General features: G+C 33.9%; 1 protein-coding gene across 2 annotated transcripts in view; it reads right to left on the bottom strand.

The window, feature by feature from the left end:
- Nucleotides 1–21,157, bottom strand: part of LOC149782872 (RNA cytosine-C(5)-methyltransferase NSUN2-like) — a 64,079-nt gene extending 42,922 nt beyond the window's left edge. For both annotated transcript variants that reach the window (XM_089934407.1, XM_089934408.1), the window contains exons 1-8: nt 20,969–21,157; nt 16,452–16,523; nt 14,467–14,561; nt 12,769–12,870; nt 11,474–11,579; nt 6,067–6,138; nt 2,055–2,139; nt 347–486 (exon numbers count right to left, since the gene is read on the bottom strand). In XM_089934407.1, the coding sequence (XP_089790533.1) occupies nt 347–486; nt 2,055–2,139; nt 6,067–6,138; nt 11,474–11,579; nt 12,769–12,870; nt 14,467–14,561; nt 16,452–16,523; nt 20,969–21,025 (729 nt within the window). In that variant the 5' untranslated portion in view covers nt 21,026–21,157. The remainder of the gene's footprint in view (nt 1–346; nt 487–2,054; nt 2,140–6,066; nt 6,139–11,473; nt 11,580–12,768; nt 12,871–14,466; nt 14,562–16,451; nt 16,524–20,968) is intronic.
- Nucleotides 21,158–21,791: the final 634 nt, after the last annotated feature.

Here is a 21,791-nt window from a genome sequence, read left to right as displayed (position 1 = left end):
GTACCTCATTATAAGGTATCCCAGTATAACCCAGTTACTCCTATTACCCAGATATGGTACCTCATTATAAGCTATCCCATTATAACTGGGGTCATGGATCCCATTATAGTTAAACCCAAATATATAGACTTACACACCTAATATAGATCCTATCTTATTATAATGCAATATAATGTGATTTTTCATTAAACAGACTTATCACATATGCATTTTTTACATTAAGATACCCATTATTACAAAACCTTGATAACATCATACCCCTGTTTAATGTAATCTCACCTATAAGGTGGTAAACTTGTACAGCTGATGTTAATGTTAAAGTTGGGAATCATTATAAATACACTACCTGTGTTGATGTTATGAGATTTGGAAGTGTTCTGGCATCATGGTTGACAATTATACAACAGGGGCTGTTGATTCTCTTCACCTGATGCACCATCAGGTAACATCTCTTGTTGTCCATGTCATTGGCTACAACAAAACCCTCTGAAAAATGTACACAAAAATGACATGTTTTTCAACAGTTCAAAATTGCATTATGTAGTCGTGACGAGATGTACATAGAAATGACAGATGATTTTAAATGATCCAAAAATTACATTACGTAGTCCTGACAAGATGTACCTAAAAATGACAGATGCTTTTATATGATCTGAAATCACATTATGTTGTCCTGACAAGATGTACGTAAAAATGACAGATGCTTTTACATGATCTGAAATCACATTATGTTGTCCTGACAAGATGTACGTAAAAATGTCATGCTTTTACATGATCCAAAATCACATTATGTAGTCCTGACAAGATGCACGTAAAAATGACATGCTTTTACATGATCCAAAATCACATTATGTAGTCCTGACAAGATGTACATAAAAATGACAGATACTTTTACATGATCCAAAATCACATTATGTAGTCCTGACAAGATATACATAAAAAAAATACATGTTTTACACGTTCCAAAATCACATTGTGCAGTATTGATAAAATGTACATAAAAAAGACAGATGCTTTTACACAATCCAAAATTGCATTATGCAGTCCTGATATGATGTATTATCTTATTAACAGCATTATAAAAAACCCTCTATTTGGAACTGGGACAAAGTTTTGTGATTAATCATCACTTGCTGCTGACTATATTATAAGCATAAAACATTGAATGCAAAAAGAGAGAAAATGGTGCAGAACTGATTTCTGACTAAACTCAATATTGTAATTGACATTCTAAAGTCATCAATTTATAATCATTTTAATCTGTCATTTCACTGGAAATGGCCATCAATTAACCAAAATTGCTGGAGCAGTAATGATAATACTTAAATTTACTCAGAAATCTTACAGGATTTTCTACATTTAAGGAACAAGCTGAAAAATTGAAATAACTGAAAAAGTTTCATGACAGAAAACACAAATATAAAATTTTATTTATTAAGTGAAGAAATTCATTGAATATGTGTGACAAATTGAACCGATTTCCATGGAACATGATGTCCCAATGTGTGCACTATGCCAAGTAGTATCCCCCTTGTTGTTGTTGTTCTAGGGTATAATGTCATTTTTCAGCACAGGATAGGCTATACATGGTGGCCAGTATAACTGGTGGAGGAAGAACCCTGGAAAACCCAGGGAAGAACCACCAACCCATGAGAAGCTACTGGCAGGCTTTCCCATGTACCCACGCTAGCCAAACCTTGGACTTGAACCCATGCAGACTGAGGTGCGATGGCATCCCCCTTGTATTTCATTTGCTAAAACTTTAATACAAACACAGGTAGGCAATGGTTCTGCTGCCATGAATCTTGTTCTTGGGTAATGCAAGCTAGACAAGGAGAATACAAATTTTTAAGTGAATGGGACAGTTCTGTCTTTATGTTTATCTTTATTTTGCCATGATTTATGCATGCACTTTGTGAACTGTGATGAAATTATATTTTTCAAGTAATATATGATAAATATTCAATTTAATTGTAAGATGTCATATTAACGATGCTTCGTGTTCCATATTATAATGAGGAGATAATACGTTAACTCTTCTGACTGACACTGACCTGGAATATGAACAGATTCATCAGCATGAAGATATTCTATCAGCTGGGCTGTTTTGGAACCTGGAGCTGCACACATATCAAGGATCTGAAATTTCAAACCATATATATATATATATATATATATATATATATATATATATATATATATATAATTATTTAATGTAACAGAAGATCAGAAAAATATCCACGCTTTATTCCTTCGAGTACTTTCGCATCATCTTTATGGATGCTCTTCATATGAATACATCATTTCTTTACAATATTTTTGTAAATAAAAATATTGTAAAAGAAATATGTATTCACCTGAAGAGCATCTATAAAGATGACGCGAAAGCACTCGAAGACATAAAGCATGGATATTTTTCTGATCTTCTGTTACATTAACTAATTCTTCTATGTATTATCTGACACGTGGACAGATTCATTTTTCATATACATGTACACACACACACACAGAGTGGTTTCATTAAATTTCACAGGTATCAATATCTGTGGTTTGGTAAAAATAAAAAAAGACATTTTAGTACTCAAATTTGTAGATTTTATCACTGGTTTCCATCTTTGCATGTATTCATTTTTGTGGATTAATCTCTAAATATACCTAAAATAAAGAAGAGAAAAACTATACTGACAACATCATTCATTTGAATGGTTAAAACAAAACTACCAAATGTATGAGCACAAATCAAACACCTGTCAAAATCAATTGCTTACACCACATTTATGTACAAGTGACAACAGTGTCAATGGGAGCCAATGAAGCCAACAACACTAAGCCAACCAGTACTAAAGCACATGTGTGATCCCTTACTTAAAACACTGTCCATCAGTACATTCTAATGACCATGGCATTATCCAAGTGGCTTAAGACTTGTCAAATTCAACTTTGAAGAATTACTAACCCACAGGACGTTACTGACAAGCTTTCTCATATACCCACATTAGTCAAGCCAAGACTTGAACTCATACTGAGAGTTGAGATCTGTAGGCAATCTGTAAAGGCAAATGCCTCATATGACCCAGTCATCATGAGCGTATATGTTATTACCAGATTACTGTAATGAAATTGATTTATCAAACAGCTTTGATCATCTTCGATAATGTTTTATGCCTGGGTGGGAGCTTCTGCATCATATCTAACTCTTTTACTGGGTCTTTAAATTCAAGGTTTGGGGCAGCAACACAATCTACAAAAATTGTAATTCCATGAAAATCAGTGAAACCAGTTTGTGTGCTTGCATGCATGCATGCATGTGCCTGTATGTGTGTTTCTATGATTGTATGAATATGTGGGGGTATATATATATATATATATATATATATATCCTTAGTATACAAGTGTCCAGTAGAATGCAATGTCTGAATTATCAATGGGCTTATAATTTTAGAATACAGCACCCTAATTACAGAATGCTGTGTCTCAATTGTAAATGGGCTAATAATTACAAAATACAGACTCTATTGTAAATGGTCTTATAATTACAGAACATAGTCTCATTTGTAAATGGTCTCATATCTGCAGAATGCACTGTCTCAGTTGTAACTGGGGTTATCACAATTGTAAACAGGCTTAAAATACAGAATTTAGTGTCTCAACTGTTGATGGGCTTATAATTACAGAATGCAGCATCTCAATTACATCATCCTGTCTCAACTGTAAATTGGCATATAACTACAGAATGCAATATCTCAATTGTAATGGGTTTATAATTACAGAATGCAGTGTCTCAGTTATAAATGGGCTTATGTACAGAGTGCAGTATTTCAGTTGTAAATGGGCTTATGTACAGAATGCTGTGTCTCAATTGTAAATGGGCTTATGTATATAGTGCAGTGTCTCAATTGTAAATGGGCTTATAAATACAGAATGCCGTGTCTGAGTTGTAAATGGGCTTATAACAGTTCTGTGTCTCAACTGTAAATGGGCTTATGTACAGAATGCTGTCTTAAATTTAAATGGTCATATGTAAAGAATGCTGTTGCAACTGTAAGTGGGCTTATGTACACTCAATTGTAAATGGGCTTATAAATACAGAATGCTGTGTCTCAGTTGTAAATGGGCTTATAACAGAGTGCAGTGTCTCAATTGTAAATGGGCTTATAAATACAGAATGCTGTGTCTCAGTTGTAAATGGGCTTATAACAGAGTGCAGTGTCTCAATTGTAAATGGGCTTATAACAGAGTGCAGTGTCTCAATTGTAAATGGGCTTATGTACAGAATGCTGTCGTAAATTTAAATGGCCATATGTAAAAAAATGCTGTGTCTCAGCTGTAAGTGGGCTTATGTACACTCAATTATAAATGGGCTTATAAATACAGAATGCTGCATCTCAAATGTAAATGGAGCTATACTTACAGCTTTTTGCTTATGCAAGCAAGACAGGAAAACCTTACATTTCAGGGTACAAACTTTAGGTATATAGTAATGTCATCTCAAAGTTTTAATTAAATACAACTGATGTAGAAGATAAAATGATTTTCATAGACTTTCACACAGAACCTAATGCATAACTAATATTACTGTGTGGAAACCATTTGTATTCTTTGAGTCACAGTAAACTTGACCTTTCAAAAGCAAAATTAATAGGCTTTTTCCATATCCTACATGCAAGCCATCACAAAGTCTGCTCTGGGTTTGTAGAACTAAATTTATCGAGTGAAAAATGTTTTTCTTTTTTAGGTCATACAAATTTGATAGTCTTCAATCTATCATCAAGAAAGACCTAACTTGGCATAGTTAGTGCTGTAGAACTTAAGTTAATTGTGCTGGAAAGAAAATGTTAACAGACGGATGGACAGGGTTATGGCATAATCTGAGCCAAAATGTGGGCATATAAACAACAGTTCTTTGATGAGACTGACACACTGCTGGCTGAAAAGAATTTAAAGGAATCCAAGATAAGTCAGTTTTTGCTCTGAAACCATCTCTGATATTCTACAGTGATACCATTTTCAATTGACTGCTGTAGCAAACATTACACAGGGTGTTATCAGCACCATTCTCATTTAGAACACTCAATCAAACAGAGTAATCAAAACAAACACATCCTGGACTAGACATGGTCATCGCAGTATTTGCCTACCTCCCTAATAGTGTGCAGGCAAATACCATAATCAAACTGATGCACTAACAAAAGCATGATTAACATCCTGATGGTTAAGTTTCAGTCACACAGTGAAATTTCATGTTTCGCTGTGTTTACAAAAGACCACATCAAACATAAAGAAATTAGTTCTGAATCAGGAGTTAAATTTATTAATTACATATCAATAAACACATATCAATAGATCTGGATGTAGATATACTCCAACTGTCACATGGGCTCTGAGTTTGAACTTTATTGTGCTCAAAGAGTTTACAGAAGAAGTTGGGATTATCCCCCCTCTGACCCATTTTAATAGCTTGCTATAATTTAATGACAGATATAATGGAGAAAGGATATGTGATGGCTCAGTTGTTGGTACGCCATACTTGTGACCAAATGGTTGCAGGTTTGAATCCTACCATTGGACAAGCCTGAGTCAGGTATAATGGCGTGTCCTTGGGCAAGCCACTTTTCTCCAACTGCCTTGACACTAAATAACCAACTTGTGTTTCTGTGCCATAAAAAACAAAACATAAGTCACAACCAAACAAGGTATCATAGAATCTCAAAGATAATTTCTCACATTATGTCCAAACTCTGCATGTTGTGATTTCAACTTTAAAAGAGCTTACAAGACAAAATATAAACAGGTGATTTCTTGGATATAAGTTATGTAGTATAACACGATAGCTGCATAATACATGTAAAACTCAGAATTGTACTCAATTCATGACTCTGTTGACAGTGGTCAGATTAAATTCTGAAACTACACACATGTATAGACAATACTAAATCATAACGTTTCAGTCTTTGTCATGAATACTGTATGTGTGTAACATTAAGCACACACATGCCTGGAACGTACGACACAAAAATGTGGGAATAATTTTGAATTTGTGTAAATAATACTTTATCTCAACTGCACCTTGTGATGAGGCTTGATGTCCATCAAAAGTGGGGGAAGCATGCTGACAGCTTCCTGTCTGCTGATATTCCCCTGCAAATATACAAAAACATAAGGAACCACTTTCATCATCATCATTATTATTATTATTATTATTATTATTATTATTATAAGGGATGAGATGATCTTACACAACAGTCCCATGTTGGATGATTTAATTACATAAATAGTTGTAAATATCCCCTTTACCAGGTCTGCTTATGAGTTGCTAGTAAAACTCAAATATCCACATTACCAACTGTCATGATACATTGCTAATAAAGCTAATATCTGCAACAGTAAAACCATGCCTCCATGGAATTTTTTCATAATTACATAAAAAATCACTATTAGTTATGCATATACAACAGGTTTTTAAAAAAATTACAATATGGTCTCCAAATAGTATATCCCACTATCATAAACTAGTATAATTTTGTTTCTCCTTTCATATCATGACTGTTATTTGACCACCTAATAACCAATTAAATACTAAAAAGGGGATTTAAAATTGCCCTAAACAAATGATTTCACACTGAAATTAAATATTTTACTCACTTCCCCTTGCTGTGACAATCACTGGAGCCTAATTGGTTTGAGGTGGTTTATTTAATATTGTTAATTTGCTAAATCTAATAAACAGAAAGAAGTATTTTGTCTTTTATTTAAGCCAATAAGACAGTACAATTGCTCTTATCTTACTTTGTTTATACATCAACATTTTGCTAATGTATTGGTTATATTAAAGCAGAAATTGAAAGGGAATTTTCCAGTATACAACCAACAAAATTTGACAAAAATCAAGGCTAGTGGATTACTTTCAAAATCCTGTCAAGAGGTAAAAAAACTAAATGTCATGAGCCTTAAAAAATAATTCTTTTAAAAATTAAAATGATATTTTATATATTTTCCAACAACAAACATTTGCTCATTAAACTGTCCCCTTAGGGAACCTACAGCAGGGTGCCCAAAATGAACTCCATATAATTTCTGTAATTAAGTGTTGGGTAATAGTTACTGGCAAGAAGTCACACTCATTATCTAAGTAGTACAAGTCTAAACAACCTGCCCCTCAGGATGAAACCTTAAAGAAACATGATTTGAGAATATTAATCTCTTGTCACCATATGGTAGCAGAATCTTTCATCAGCGACCTGATACACAGAATGCCTATCATCTTGTATTATGCTTTCTCACTGGCCAGTTGAATAAACAGAACTTGCTGTAGAGCATGTAACAGTTGTTTCTTCAGGCCAACTTTATCTAAAGGAATATGGCAAATCTACTATACTGGCTTGTGGGATAAGGCTAAACAAAAATCCCGTAAGGAAAGTGTACAGTAACAGATTAGTCCATGGATTCATAGGTTTGATTTCTGATAATTTAACCATAATGATTTTACTGCAGATAAATATCAAATAATAATAGGTTTCTTGGACGAGGTGTTAAAATACCTGAAAGCTGACAGGCAACAAGACTAGGTTAAAAAACAAAACAGGAAACTGCTTATCTTTTACTTGGTCATCTCAAATAGATTCAATTAGATGCAATTAGGACAAACAATATATATATATATATATATATATATATATATATATATATATATATATATATATATGTTACTACATCTGTATGGGATAATAGGAACAAGTTTTTCAGATTAATAATGCAAGACCTCTGGGAGTGAGGTATTCAGTATTTTCCCATACAAATACAGTAACCTTTTTATTATATGCTCATTTTCTTATTCTACCTATTGCTTAAGTATAAAAAATACTACAGGAAACAAAAAGTAATTGAATTTATGCTGCATTAAAAAATAAATACACAGCCATAGATTTGTCAATATGCATACATAGCACCGCCCATTGACCTCTGAACTTCATCACATGTTCTATAGTAGTTTAAAAAATAATTGTCATTTTGGACTACTTAAAATTGAAATTTAGAATCATATTGTGAATGAATGATTATGGATTTTGTTTTTACGTTGATCCAACTAAAGTATGCTTTTCTGATTATGATGGACTGGATTATTGGGTCAATTAGGTAAAGTAAGGAGAATGGATTTCAGCCAGAAATGTACTCGAAATTCCAGTAGTTTTGGTGTGTATCAGATTTTGCATGACATGCTGGTTTGATTTGAAGAACTAACAAAGAAAGTACATTTGAGGAAATTCAAGATGCATAAATGTCAGTATATTTATTACCATTCTTATTACCAGCTAAAGAAAATATGTTTATGCCCTGTCACTTGCATCTCACTGTTGGAGGGATCCCAGCTAAGACCTTTATCATACAGTGTGTGTCTTCTATCACTAGCTTAACACTGTGTGAAAATAGTTACACTGGGAAAATTGAAAAGCAGCTATTGTGTGACAGTCCATTTAACCAGCGGAAATTACACTTTTTCATCATCTTGGCTTACTGGCTCTGAGACTCTTAGTTTCCTAACAAAACCTTCAGCTGCATTTTCTTTTTAATCTAGTATTTTGACAGACCTGTACTTTGGTACATCCTTGATAGATACGTGGTAGAATTTGACCTCAATATGCTTTTCTATGCTATATTTGTATAGTCCCTAGAGAGCACTGGTCAAAGTATGAACCATTGTATTTGCAAAAAGATATGAATATTCTTCAAAATAAATGTTTCAATGATCAGAACAGTATTTTATTATTGCATCTCTCATGTTTGTTGCTGACAATGATAAAGAGCATTTTCATTCATTTGCTTGTTTAAAAGTTTTGTTTCTAAACTCAGTGAACTTATCCACATGGTTAACTTTATCATCTATACTTTCAAATGGACAAAGAAGCTTGTTTAGTTCATTCACAAACAAATCTAATCAACCAAAACCTAAAGCATCTACTAAATTTGTGCACATGGTTTGTTTACAAAGTAGTTTCTAATACAATATACTATTTTTAGGCACAAGTTTTGTACATGTGCGTGAAATATCATGGTGTTCAGTATCATAAAATACTGCACTATTCTGACAATGTAAAGTTATTGGAGACAAAAATGAGCATTATATATATACGACACAAACGTTGTTAATTAATTGCAACTACTGCGATCTTGGGGGGTAACTGCAGTAATTTGCTGGCCAACAGGAAATATATACTAGGAAACCAGATTTTCAAAGCTGGTTCCCCAGGGACTACCAAACATTTTGAAACTTTTTCCACATGGCATTTCTTTTCTAACAGTCTCAATATTGCTTTTGGCAGATGTGTAACTTTCAAAAGTGATATTGAGCTTTCATCCAGCATTTCCATTTTCCACAATCAATTTTCCCTAAACCCACTTTCCCTGTATCCCTGTCTACCTAACATGTCAACAACAGTCTGAAGACCTGGATAACATTTCATTATTAAGATTACCTTCTAAAAAAATGAAAAACCTGCAGATACTCTGGTCTGCTTAAATCCTTTTGTTTAACTTAACCAAGATTACGTCTTCCCTGTGTGTGTATATTAGTTATGCATGTGTCATTCATTATCATTACACGACATTCCTAGTCAAGTAAAATGGATTAATACCATCATTTAAGGTACATGATGTAGAACTAATGTTATTTTGTGGAAAAAAAATTCTTCTTTCAGTCACAGTGACTGTGACCCTTGAGCTTTTCACCTTGGAATTGCTAGCCTTCTTCATCACTTATTGTGTAAGTCATTAACAAAGTTTTGTAACTGTTGATGGAGAACATGAGTTATTGTGTGGAAATCATATGTCATCTTTTAGCCATAGTGACTTTGACCTTTATGCTTCTGAACCCAACAACAATAGAAATCTTCATTATCCCAAATGCAAGCAAACTGAAGATGTGAACGACTCACATTTTTGTGTAGAAATTAAACTGGCAACACACAGATGGACAGACAGACAAAAACAGTTCACAATACACTCTGGCTTATGGTGGATGTATGAAAAGTGAACAACATTCACTTTAAACAATCAGGAGTCAAACTACATGTATACTGTATCCAATGCAAACAATAAAATAAATCTAGTTATGTTGTTGTTATTGTAGGGTTTAATGCCATTTTTCAGCACACGATAGGCTATGCATGGCGGCCAGTATTAATGGTGGAGGAAGAACCCGGGAAAACCCCGGGAAGAACCACTGACTCACGAGAAGCTACTAGCAAGCTTTCTCATATACCTACACTGGCCAAATCCTAGACTCAAAAACACACAGACAGAGGTGAGATGGCAGTGATCTGTAATGGAGAGCGCTTTAGACCACTCGGGGCCCCTCTACAGTTATGAAATTGTATAATATGAATACTATTTGTAAAGTTTTAAAAGCAATTTACATAGTTGTAATTTAAGCTTAAAAGGTACAAAACTACTTTAACTCCAAAGTCAAGAGAGGTAAGAAATACAATGCCTGGGACATTTTAAGTATCACATTTGGCTCACACATTTTTTATGTATAAAAGCCTATTTCCTTGATCAGTAAATGGTAAGCTTCATAAGAAAATACAAATCTCACAAAGAAATACATTAAGTTCATCTTTAAGGAACCCCAAAATTAATACAAGATGTCTTTAATTATATCATTGTTATGAACAAGCAGATATATATAAATGCTTGATTAGATATGCAAATTCACCACATACTAACAACAGATCCTTATCTGCCACATCACATCGCACATACAGATCAGGGTCTATATTGTTTCTTCTATTGATTACTCCTAACAAACTGCTCAGACCCAGATTTGCTGGCACAGTATGTGATGGCAGATCTGGGTCAGTATAGTTTGCAGCCAGACTTGTCTTATGAATATATATGGTATTTACAGTTGTAAATTTCTCTGTGTGTGATTTGGATTTTTAACATAGCTTTAACATTTGTTCAGTCATATTGCTACAATGTCTGCAGTGTGGCAGTCTATAGTGATGTCTAGCACTGGGGCATCATGCTTCAGACATATAGCATCATGTCCCAGACAGTCACATTATCCTGACACCAGACTGACCAGTTCTAACACTAACCTCTTGATACTGAGTGCCTAGTGAGGCAGCAGTTCATACTATTTTTACAAGTCTTTGGTATGACTTGGCTGGGTTCGAGCCCATGACCTCCCACACCCAAGTGGACGCTCTAACCACCTATGGAGAAGTCTGTTAATTGTTAATTCTGGTTGTTTATCCAACTTTAACATAATGTCTTAAATGGGAGATAAAAGATTTTTAAAAATTCTTACATCAAAAATGTTACTAAAACCCATTTATACCGCAAAAATGAATTTAGCTAACATGTTTTATAACAACAGCATCTGTACAAGTTACAACATTACACTCTCTTGAAACTAATCCAACTATTTCAGAAAATAATTTCTAATTTAAACTATCTAAGGGCGTATATTACTTACACTTTCTGTTTCTGAGATAAGAAACTCATGCAATCTCTTTAAAGTATCATTGTGTCTGATCTCCTTCCTAGACAAGTCTACCTCCCAGGCCAGTTCATCAGGGTACCTGTCAATGGTAAAGAAACAACACAGGAAAAGTAAAAAGCTGTACCATTGAGTTAACTTAATTAAACAAGCAAATTACCTTTGGTATCTTAATTATTTTACACCTGAGAACTTTCACCATTTTAAGTGACAAACATATATGGGATCAGAATGTGCAAAGATCCCATTGGCATAACTTACATCATTTTCCAGAAAAGGGAAACATATTCTTCTATGGTTTTTAAATTCTCTCTTTTCTACAATTCAAGTTGAGTTCCCATCAGCTTGATGTGTGTGTGTGTGTTCTGTGAGATTTGGATTTTTAATATAGCTTTAACAATTTTTCAGTCATATCACTTTAATGTCTGCAGTGTGGCAGTTTAAAGTGATGTCTAGCACTGGGTCATCATGCCACAGAATCGTGTCCCACCCAGTCACATTATCCTGACACCAGGCCTACCAGTCCTAACACTAACCTCTTAATGCTGAGCGCACAGTGAGGCAGCAGTTCATACCATTTTTATAAGTCTTTGGTATGACTCGGCCTTGGTTTGAACCTGTGACCTCTTGCATCTGAGGCAGGTGCTCTAACCACTTAGGCCACCAGTGTGTGTGTGTAGTGGGGTAGCACTTAATGGCCATTCAGTACAATGGTGACATTATGGTGCCACTTAAAGGTAAATGTTTAAAAAATGTAAAAATAAATAGCAGAGAACTCAAGGAAGATAGACTCTTCCAAATAAATATAAATGTAACCACAAAAAGATAAAATATAAATGGTAACAATTTTAAAATTCTGTAAAATATGCATAAAATAAAGGTATGGTAATTCATGAAAAATCCTTTAAAAACATGGTCAAAATATGTTATAATAACCACATTCCCTAAAAAATACTTGATTTTCTCAAGTGGTACATCGCTATATACTTCTTATTACAGCTGACATCAAAATGTCTGTTTCACAGGATGCAATAAGCCAAAGACTGACATTTAATTTTCACTTCCTGTGCAAAGGAGAATTATTTCAAGTAATAATTTTATGATTTGAAGGACTATAATGGCAAACTGGAAATGCATATAACTTTTACAAATATTTTATTTAGATTAACAAATAATTAGGCATGTAAATACAGATTGATCTAGAAACTTTACTTGCCAAAAACTATTCAATTTGAGAGAGAGAGATTGAGAGGATGAGATTTTGTTTTTACCAATGCAAACATTTCGGCTCAATCAACTTTCCATCAACTTTAGTATCCACAAGGTTACTGAAATACTGTCCTTTGATGATTTTAAGTAGCTCTTGAGCTTGGCTGAAAATATAAAATCAACATGAACATACACAACCAAAAAGCTGGAACTGCTACACAGTATTGAGTAGCTCTTGTGCTTGGCTGTTAACAGAAAATTAATATCAATATACAAAAAAAAGCTGGAAATACAACACAATATTAAGTAGGTCTTTTGTGACAAAGAGCCCTACAAACTACACATGTTCAGAACTCGTAGCTGTGATAGTCAATACTTCCTACAGTTCCTGGACAGTTCTGTAAATTTGGTCTGAAGGTATTGGTACAACAGACTCTCACTTCTTAGAAGAAATGTGGCTCTGAAATTTCATTTCTCTGATTTGAAAAAATAGTTTACCTTTCTCAGTATCATTTCTCCCTTATAAATTCAACAGGTTATATATGCAAGTCAGCATCCTCATATTTGCAGTCTGAGCCTCTTGATTTTTTTTGTTGCCATCATTACCCATCAATCATAAATACAGGATCGGGTGTCCACATTCCCCCACTTACTTACTTATCATTACCTTTCAATCATAAATACTGGATCAGGTGTCCACATTCCCACAATCACTTTATATTACCAACCAATCATACATACATGAATAGGTGTCCACATTCCCATTTACTTATCAACACCTACAAATCATACATACATGAATCGGTGTCCACATTCCCATTTACTTACTTATCAACACATACAAATCATACATACATGAAATAGGTGTCCACATTCCCATTTACTTACTTATCAACACCTACAAATCATACATACACAAATAGGTGTCCATATTCCCACAATCACTTACTTATCATTACCTACCAATCGTATAAATCTGAATAGGTGTCAACTATCAAATCTCATCTTATATGGGGGAGTCCTGTGACATTACACAACTCATGAACTCAGTGCACATTTTATACACCACCATATGCCATCCCCACGTAAAAGATCAAAATTCTGAAACCACTACACACATCTACAGATGGCCCCCAATCATATTTCAGTTTCAATTCTCTATCTTGAACAGTAAAAGAGGAGTTAAATGACATTACATAATTCTCTAAGTCGTTACACATCTGATATACAATTACAAATATGGAAAAGTGCCCTTAAATTGTGTAAAAGCAGTTGCATGACTTAACAAACACATGCACAAATTGGACAGGACATGCTTCAACACAAACACACATGTACAGATGGGCAGGACATAAATACACACAAATGTACAGATAATTTAACATGCACTCATACATGCAATGAGGGGCAGGACACAACTTTATACACATAAACACAAATGCAGATGGGTAGGATATGACCTTACACACACAAACACATGCACAAATGGACAGGACAGGACTTTATACACATCCGCAGATGTGCAGGATAAGACTTGATCCACACGAATGTGCAGACATGACTTTACACACACATGTACAGATGTGTAGGACATGGCTTGACACTCACGTGTACAGATGACACAATACCATAATGCATCTTTTATCATAAGCCATTAAAGATATACATTTGTGTGGCTTCCTTATGTGTCTCTCATTTATGAATGACAAGTTCAAATTATTTTATTTGTTTCAGCTGATTTTGTATCTTGATTCACATACCTTCGTGTGCCTGTAATTCTGAAAGTAACTGGGAGAGAGCTCTTCAGGGTCTTGTGAAAAAGTTCCCATTCACCCTCCGGTATAATACCTTGGCACTGAAAGGAAAAATACTGCATGTGAACAGTGTGACATTGTCATGATCCAAGATGGTGAGGTCTGAAAATATTCTGTAATTTTCTGTGCCTATTTTTTCTTTATTCTTTAAGAGAGAGAGAGAGAGAGAGACATAGAGAGAGAGAGCGACACAGAGAGAGATAGAGAGAGAGATTTGTTTGTTCACCATAAGTGCAAAATTTATCTTTTTCTTTTCTGTAATCTAGAGTAATGGGACATCAATCAATCAAGGGCATTTTAACAAAATTTTCACACTGCATGTGAATAATTTATTATAAATATCAGAAACAAGAATATCATGAATGTGTAATCTACATTGAGAACAAAAATTTTTGTGAACACACCATTTTCTTCTTTCAGTCAGAGACTTTAAACTTGAACATTTTCATTCAAAAATAGATACTGCAAGCTTTTTCCTAACCCCAATTGTGAGTTATCATTTTATTCTGCTTAATCATTGTTGCATATTATTTAAAATCAGCACTGAGTTTTCCTTCTATGGTTTTAGCATTATAATTTATAGCTAAAGGTTGGTAGTGTGTTATCATTTGCAATAAAATAAATATTAGCATAGTCAGGGCAAAAACTGAGATCATTAATAAAGATGAGAAAATACACATTCTGTAGTAAAGTTTTCTGAGAATACTTACCTGATCACACTAACATGAGGAAAAACAAATTTTGTGACCTCTCTAATCCAGTTCTCACAGAAAGACAAAATATTGTCTTCCTGTCAATACAACCCATGAAGAAAAGGGAAGAAACTCTTCTAAACTACCTCCCCTTTCCACCAACTGGTGGCTACCAATATACCATATATACTCAGTTATGAAGAGATCCCACTTTTTAGGATTGAAAAGCTAATTTCTCATTAACCCTCCGACAAATTGGGGTGTATTTTGCAAGTCAGATCAGGTTTGACCTGTCATCAGTGACTCAAGAGTTGCACTTTATAAAAATTAACAGACCAGACAAGATAGGTAGATAAACAGGAACATAATGACAAAACCAGTGTGCAATATAATTATATTATTGAGTGGAAAATATCACAAATAAATTGACAACATACATAATGATTGATATATAGACATTTTAAATTCATTTATATGATAAATCCATGAATTTTATTATACATCATATACCAGTATAAAAATAGTAGGTCATAATGATCCAATTCACAATATCTCATAATATATTAATTCCACATGTCTTACAAACCTTGAAAGTCATGCACACTATCCTATAAATGTCACAATCTAATGTCATCTGGTTCAATTACAAAATCCTCCTCCATCGTCTAGTCAAAGTAGATATTGTGAGACCCCAATTACTCATTTTTACTGTCATGTACAGGTGCTTATGTGGAGACTGACCTTGGGCTCTGTAAGTGAAATTTTGATCACACTATCTGTGAAATCTATCAAAGAATGCAACCAAACAGGTGTCAATTGTCAGCAAGATCATGGAGTTAAAATAACTCGAAATATGTAATTCAATTAACTTTAATACCATTCATTTGAGCCGATTACAAATCATAATTTTGTTTCGTTTTAGACAAATAATGGTATTAAGTTTTAGTCTTCATTAAAAAAAAAAATTAAAATGTGTATAAAATCATGTTAATGCAAATCTTTGCAGCAACCTGTCAAGTTCAAAATAAAATATAAAAGATGCAGGTCTGAAGTCAAATTTGAAACTGTATTTGGTTTTGTTCACATCTTTAAGGGACTATTCTTCATTATTATCTACATTAAAAGATCAAGCATGCTGAATTTCTGTAAAGTTAAAAGCAGTAAGTTACAAAAACAAAAGAGAATAACAGAAAATGGAAAGAAAATTATGTCTAATTTTCAAACACAATGTCATTTTACCTTATAATACTTATCAAACATAGCATTCTCCAAAGGTTTCATTTTGTATCCACCATCTCGGTTATCCCTTCCCTGCAAAAAATAACACAATGAAGATCCGCAAATGAGATGACATGAAGCCATACCAGAGAATACTGTGACCAACATGTATTTCATCAGCTTGATTAAATCAGTGATACTAAATTTCAATGCAACAAAATATCTAAAGTCTAAACTCACGGCTTCTCTGGGGTCAAATTACTTTCAGCAAGGGAACTTACCTGGAAACATATAAAACTGAAAAGAGATCTTGGCATACTGATATTAGACAATTTAAATTCTACAAGAAATATATCCCAAATATCACAAAAAAACAAACCAGCATATTGTCATGATCAAACAATCTATTTACAATCTGAACCATGCGAAATCTGAAGTCACTTTGTACTATAGAAGGTTCTTTAAACTGATGTTAAAATAACATATAACATGGAATCCAATGAAATATGCAAGTAACATGGAATCCAAGGAAATATGCATGTAACATGGAATCCAAGGAAATATGCAAGTAACAAGGAATCTAAGGAAATATGCATGTAACATGGAATCCAAGGAAATATGCAAGTAACATGGAATCCAAGGAAATATGCATGTAACATGGAATCAAAGAAAATATGCATGTAACATGGAATCCAAGGGAGAAAAAAATCAGTTATTGAGAAGGCGCAGCATTGATGTTAAAATGTTTGCTTAGAAAACTTTACTTGCATGAACTGTATACATTTTTCAAAAACATTTACAAAACAAAATCTGATACATGGGAACCCTGCTATAATGTGGTAGTGGGGTTTATAACTACTTAACACAAAATAAATACAGCACTGCATCAAAGTAAGAATCACCAAAAATTAAGTGAAAGCATATCTGAGTGTCATTGACAAGGGGGAGGGAGGAAATGAACAAAATGCCAGTCATATACTTTCTTGCCAATTTACATAATAATCAATATCAAGATAACCCAAAGCTCAATGAAAGTTAAAATAATCATTGCCATCATTAAACATTAATTCTGATATGTAAGCTATATTTTTCTAAAACATAACTGTTTTTTCTTCTCTTGTTTGTCATTCTGGCTAATGTTTTGAGTAGCATCTGATAGACGGGACCTCTAAGACAAAAAAAATGGAGCCATGAGTGTTATATCTGAATTGATGTTATAACAAAGCATGTTATAGTTACTTTATCAGATGTTCTAAAAGACAATCATAAGGCTATTCCATTAAAATGTGTAAACCTTCTGTTAAACCTCATGCCAGGAAATATTTATTAAGTCAAAGAGTTGTACACCTTTTGAACCACCTTTCATAATGGCAATGTAAATGTACCAAGTCATGATATCTTTTAAGGAACAAGAAACTGCCAAGTGCATTTGTTCTATATCATGGCTGGTAATGTCAGATAATAAAATAAAATGGCAGAGAAACTTGTTGGTCCACTGGTACATATGCTGTAGAAAGATGGAAGGCACATCAGACATGTTATCTTTGGAAGCTGTTGTATTATAACTGTATCTGTGTTTGTAGAACAAACATGCCTGAAACTGCATTAAAAAATAGTCAAAAGTTGAAAAAATCTATGAAAAAAATAGGATAATTGTCTTTGTGATATGAAATATAACTAGGTCTTATGAATAAACATAACAACATGCCCATCAAATCTACTAATCATGTGGTTTTTATGCAATGCTGCTAACAAGGTTTTCACAATAACAATGTTAAAAAGCTAATTAAAGAGGGAAAAAAATGCTATAAAAGTGGCCTCAAAATCTAATCAGGTCATCTGCTGATGCATAAGGACATGTACACAAAATTTCATTAGCATACATCATGTTTAGTGAGGCAAGGCTGTTCAGTTATTCGTATATTGGACTTGAATATAGAAATAATGGGATTTAGTCTCAGACCAAGCAGTGAAGCTGAGTATTGCCAGCCATTTCTATTGTGATGTGCATCATGACAGTATCACACACATTTAAATGAAATGAAAAATACCAAAGTTAGCCCATGCTTGCAAAACAAACATTTCTTGTATCATGGGCCAAATTCATTGTATAATTATTCCCATAACAAGAAAAAATCTTGTTATTCATTTCTTTTATATGTTCACTAAACACTGATTAAATACACTGAAATAATTTTTAAACACATCATTGTTTTTTGTGCAAGAATCAGCTCTAGTTGTGTCCTTTTAACTTTTCTTTAAACACAAATTTCAAGTGATAAAAAAATTATTAAATTTGTATTTATTTATTACTGCCTCCACTTGGCGTGACATTTTCATTGATCAAACTTTCCTTACATATCGTTAAATGCGGTGTACTAGGAATGTCGTTTGGAAAGAAAATGTAAAAAATTGTATGATCTATTTTTAAATTTGATATTTCATAGTGTTGATTAAAATTTCCAGGAGGGGCCCTGAGTGGCTGAGTGGTCTACAGCGCTCTCCGTTATGGATCAATGCCATCTCACCTCTGTCTGTGTTGGTTCGAGTCTCGGATTCGGCCAACATGGGTATGTGAGAAAGCTTGCCAGTAGCTTCATATGTCGATGGTTCTTTCTGGGGTTTTCCCGGGTTCTTCCTCCACCATTAATACTGGATGCCATGTATAGCCTAACATGTGCTGAAAAATGGTGTTAAACCCCACAACAACAACAAAATTTCCAGGTCCTATCTACCGTTTTCGATGAGCAATATATCAGGTGTCTCTCTGCTCACTGTTTTAGGTCACATCCTGTTCCAAGCAATGACCTGCCAGAGTGTAAATTATTTATACAATCAGACTCTTTGTGGATTATTGCTTCTTGTACATATCCATTTGTTCCATAAAGGACTGTACAAAACCACAGAAGAACCAAGACAATCTCCAGGAGTGCTAGTCCAAATGGCAGAAGGTTTTCAATCCAGACCTATGAGGTGTTCAGGGATCACAAAGTGTGACCAGCAAGGACACAAATATCTCGTAGCACAATCTCCTCTAAAATGTCAACTTTTTTTTAATAGTTTACAATGAAAAAGAAAGAACATAATTTTTTTGCAAAGTACATGCAATTACATTAATCCTCATATACAAAACTCCAGTCGAACTTGCTATACCTGCATTGCTTATGGTTCTACTTATCCTACATAAATAGGAAAGCAATAATAGTTTTTTAAATCAGTAATATTTCTGTATTAATAATAATATTAATAATAAATTCATTTGTATACATATAAAAAAATTGGGTCCACATTATAATGAAAGATCAGTTAATTAATATGTATTTTTTATGTTTAATTTCTATTGTTGCTATCATGGATTAAAACTTATCTGGCATTAGTGTATTCAATTTAGTCATTGGATCCTTTATTTTGGTAGCAATATTCAGCTAGTGAAAGCGTGGACATAATCTTATCACTAAGTTGAAATCTATTTTAATTGTAATATGTGTGTGCTACCATACTCAAATTAGGTAAATACCAAAATAATATAGTTGTTCCCACATAGCAGGGCAATCTGGGTCATTTGCCATGTGCAGTTTTATTTATTTAGGGGCCATCCATTTAGTACGTACGCAGGGAGGGGGGTAACCCAAATGCATACACTTGCATATGGGGGGGGGGGATACTGATAATGTACATATGCATAGGAAATGGGGAGGGTGAAACCTAAATAATAATTTAATACGTAACCTGTTTGCCTGAGTTCAGTCAGCATTTGAATTTTATCAGACACTACACAAACTGTTTAAAGTTAAACAACTTATTTCTTTGATGCAGCCAGACATTCATCATCGGTGGACTGTTTCATTAAACACGTTAATATTATTAATCCTTTATAGTTTCTGGTGAATTAAATATAGGCCATTCTACAGAATTCGGGGGGGGGGGGGGGCATCAAGCGTACATACGCAGGTTTTTGTGTGTAAAAATGGACACATGTACAGAAAGGGATCAAGCTTTGCCAGATTTTTTGCATACGTACTAAATGGATGGCCCCTTATGCGATTGGATTGACAAAGATATTTTTATGGGAAAAGATAGAGAGAAAGTCAGAGAAAATTTAAAATTTGTAACAATGCAGCAATAAGAGATCGGTTTAAATATGTACCGATAACAACATTAAGTACCGCGATAATACAGCGTTCAAGGCTACTTCTTACATTGTAGGACTATCTAACCCACAGGGGCTCGTTACAAAGAAAATTTGGAGTATCCGTCCTTGAATCAAGGGATGGGGGTTCTAACCTGTAACAAATGTTACAAGTTTTCTTTGTAACGAGCCCCTGTGATCTAACCCATGATCAGCCAGTCCAACTGGTCCTTGCCACCTTCAGTTTTTAATGTCATAGACTCTTTCCTTTATTGTTGTTTTTACTCATTATAAATCTGAATTTTAAACTGACGTAGTATTACTCCCAAATGCAATTATACTTAGTTATAATTAATTAAGAAAGATGATGACGCCGACCAATTATCCAAAGATAAAGTGACAACATTACCTGTCGGGGACCTCTTTTCAATTTTTGTGGTCTAACTCGTTTTCTGTGTCTTCCCATTATGATCAAAAAGTTAATAAAAGCTGACTGATATGTTGTTGGTACTAAGCATTTAATACAACTCCTAAAACTTTAACACAAATAATTTGACTGCATGGTGGCTACCATTTTGGAAACATAAAAACGTTGTAAAAAAATAAATTACGGCCCCGATCCGGATTATTAAGTCGCAAACCGCCTGCTCCCCCCCCCCCCCGGTAAAATGTCCACATTTTCCTTCCTAAAAGCTGCTCATACCAGACATCATGGAATTTATCCAGGACGAATACTCTAGAGGATTTATAAAATTATATGTGATAATTTATACATATCAACACTCAATGCAAGTAAAACCAAACATTGTTTTTATTTGTTACTGAACACGACGAGTACCATCAACTATACACAATATGTATGCCAACCACCTTTCTTGCTAAAGGCAATTGTGACTTTGGTTTTGATCTTTCAACAATGAAATTATCAGATTTTTTGGATCTCATCAAGGGCAACCAACCCATGAAGTCTGGTGAATATTAGAACCAAATAGTCGAATCAAAATTATTACACAAAAATATTTTTGTTTTTTTTATTGCAGTTGACTTGATCTTTAGACTTTGAATATAAAAGTAATCAATAGGCACTCCTATGGTATCTTCAATCTAAAATTAATCAATAGGCAGGTCCCATTGTATCATTAATGTAAAATTAACCACTAGGCAGGTTTCATGGAATCACTAATGTAAAATTAATTAACAGGAAGGTCCCATGGAATCATTACAGGTACCAT

The sequence above is a fragment of the Sinohyriopsis cumingii genome, chromosome 15 (genome assembly GCF_028554795.1).
Source record: "Sinohyriopsis cumingii isolate HCF-2022 chromosome 15, ASM2855479v2, whole genome shotgun sequence".
Lineage (NCBI taxonomy): Eukaryota > Metazoa > Mollusca > Bivalvia > Unionida > Unionidae > Sinohyriopsis > Sinohyriopsis cumingii.
Note: the sequence above shows the minus strand (reverse complement) of the source record. Positions and strands in the feature narration are given on the sequence as shown.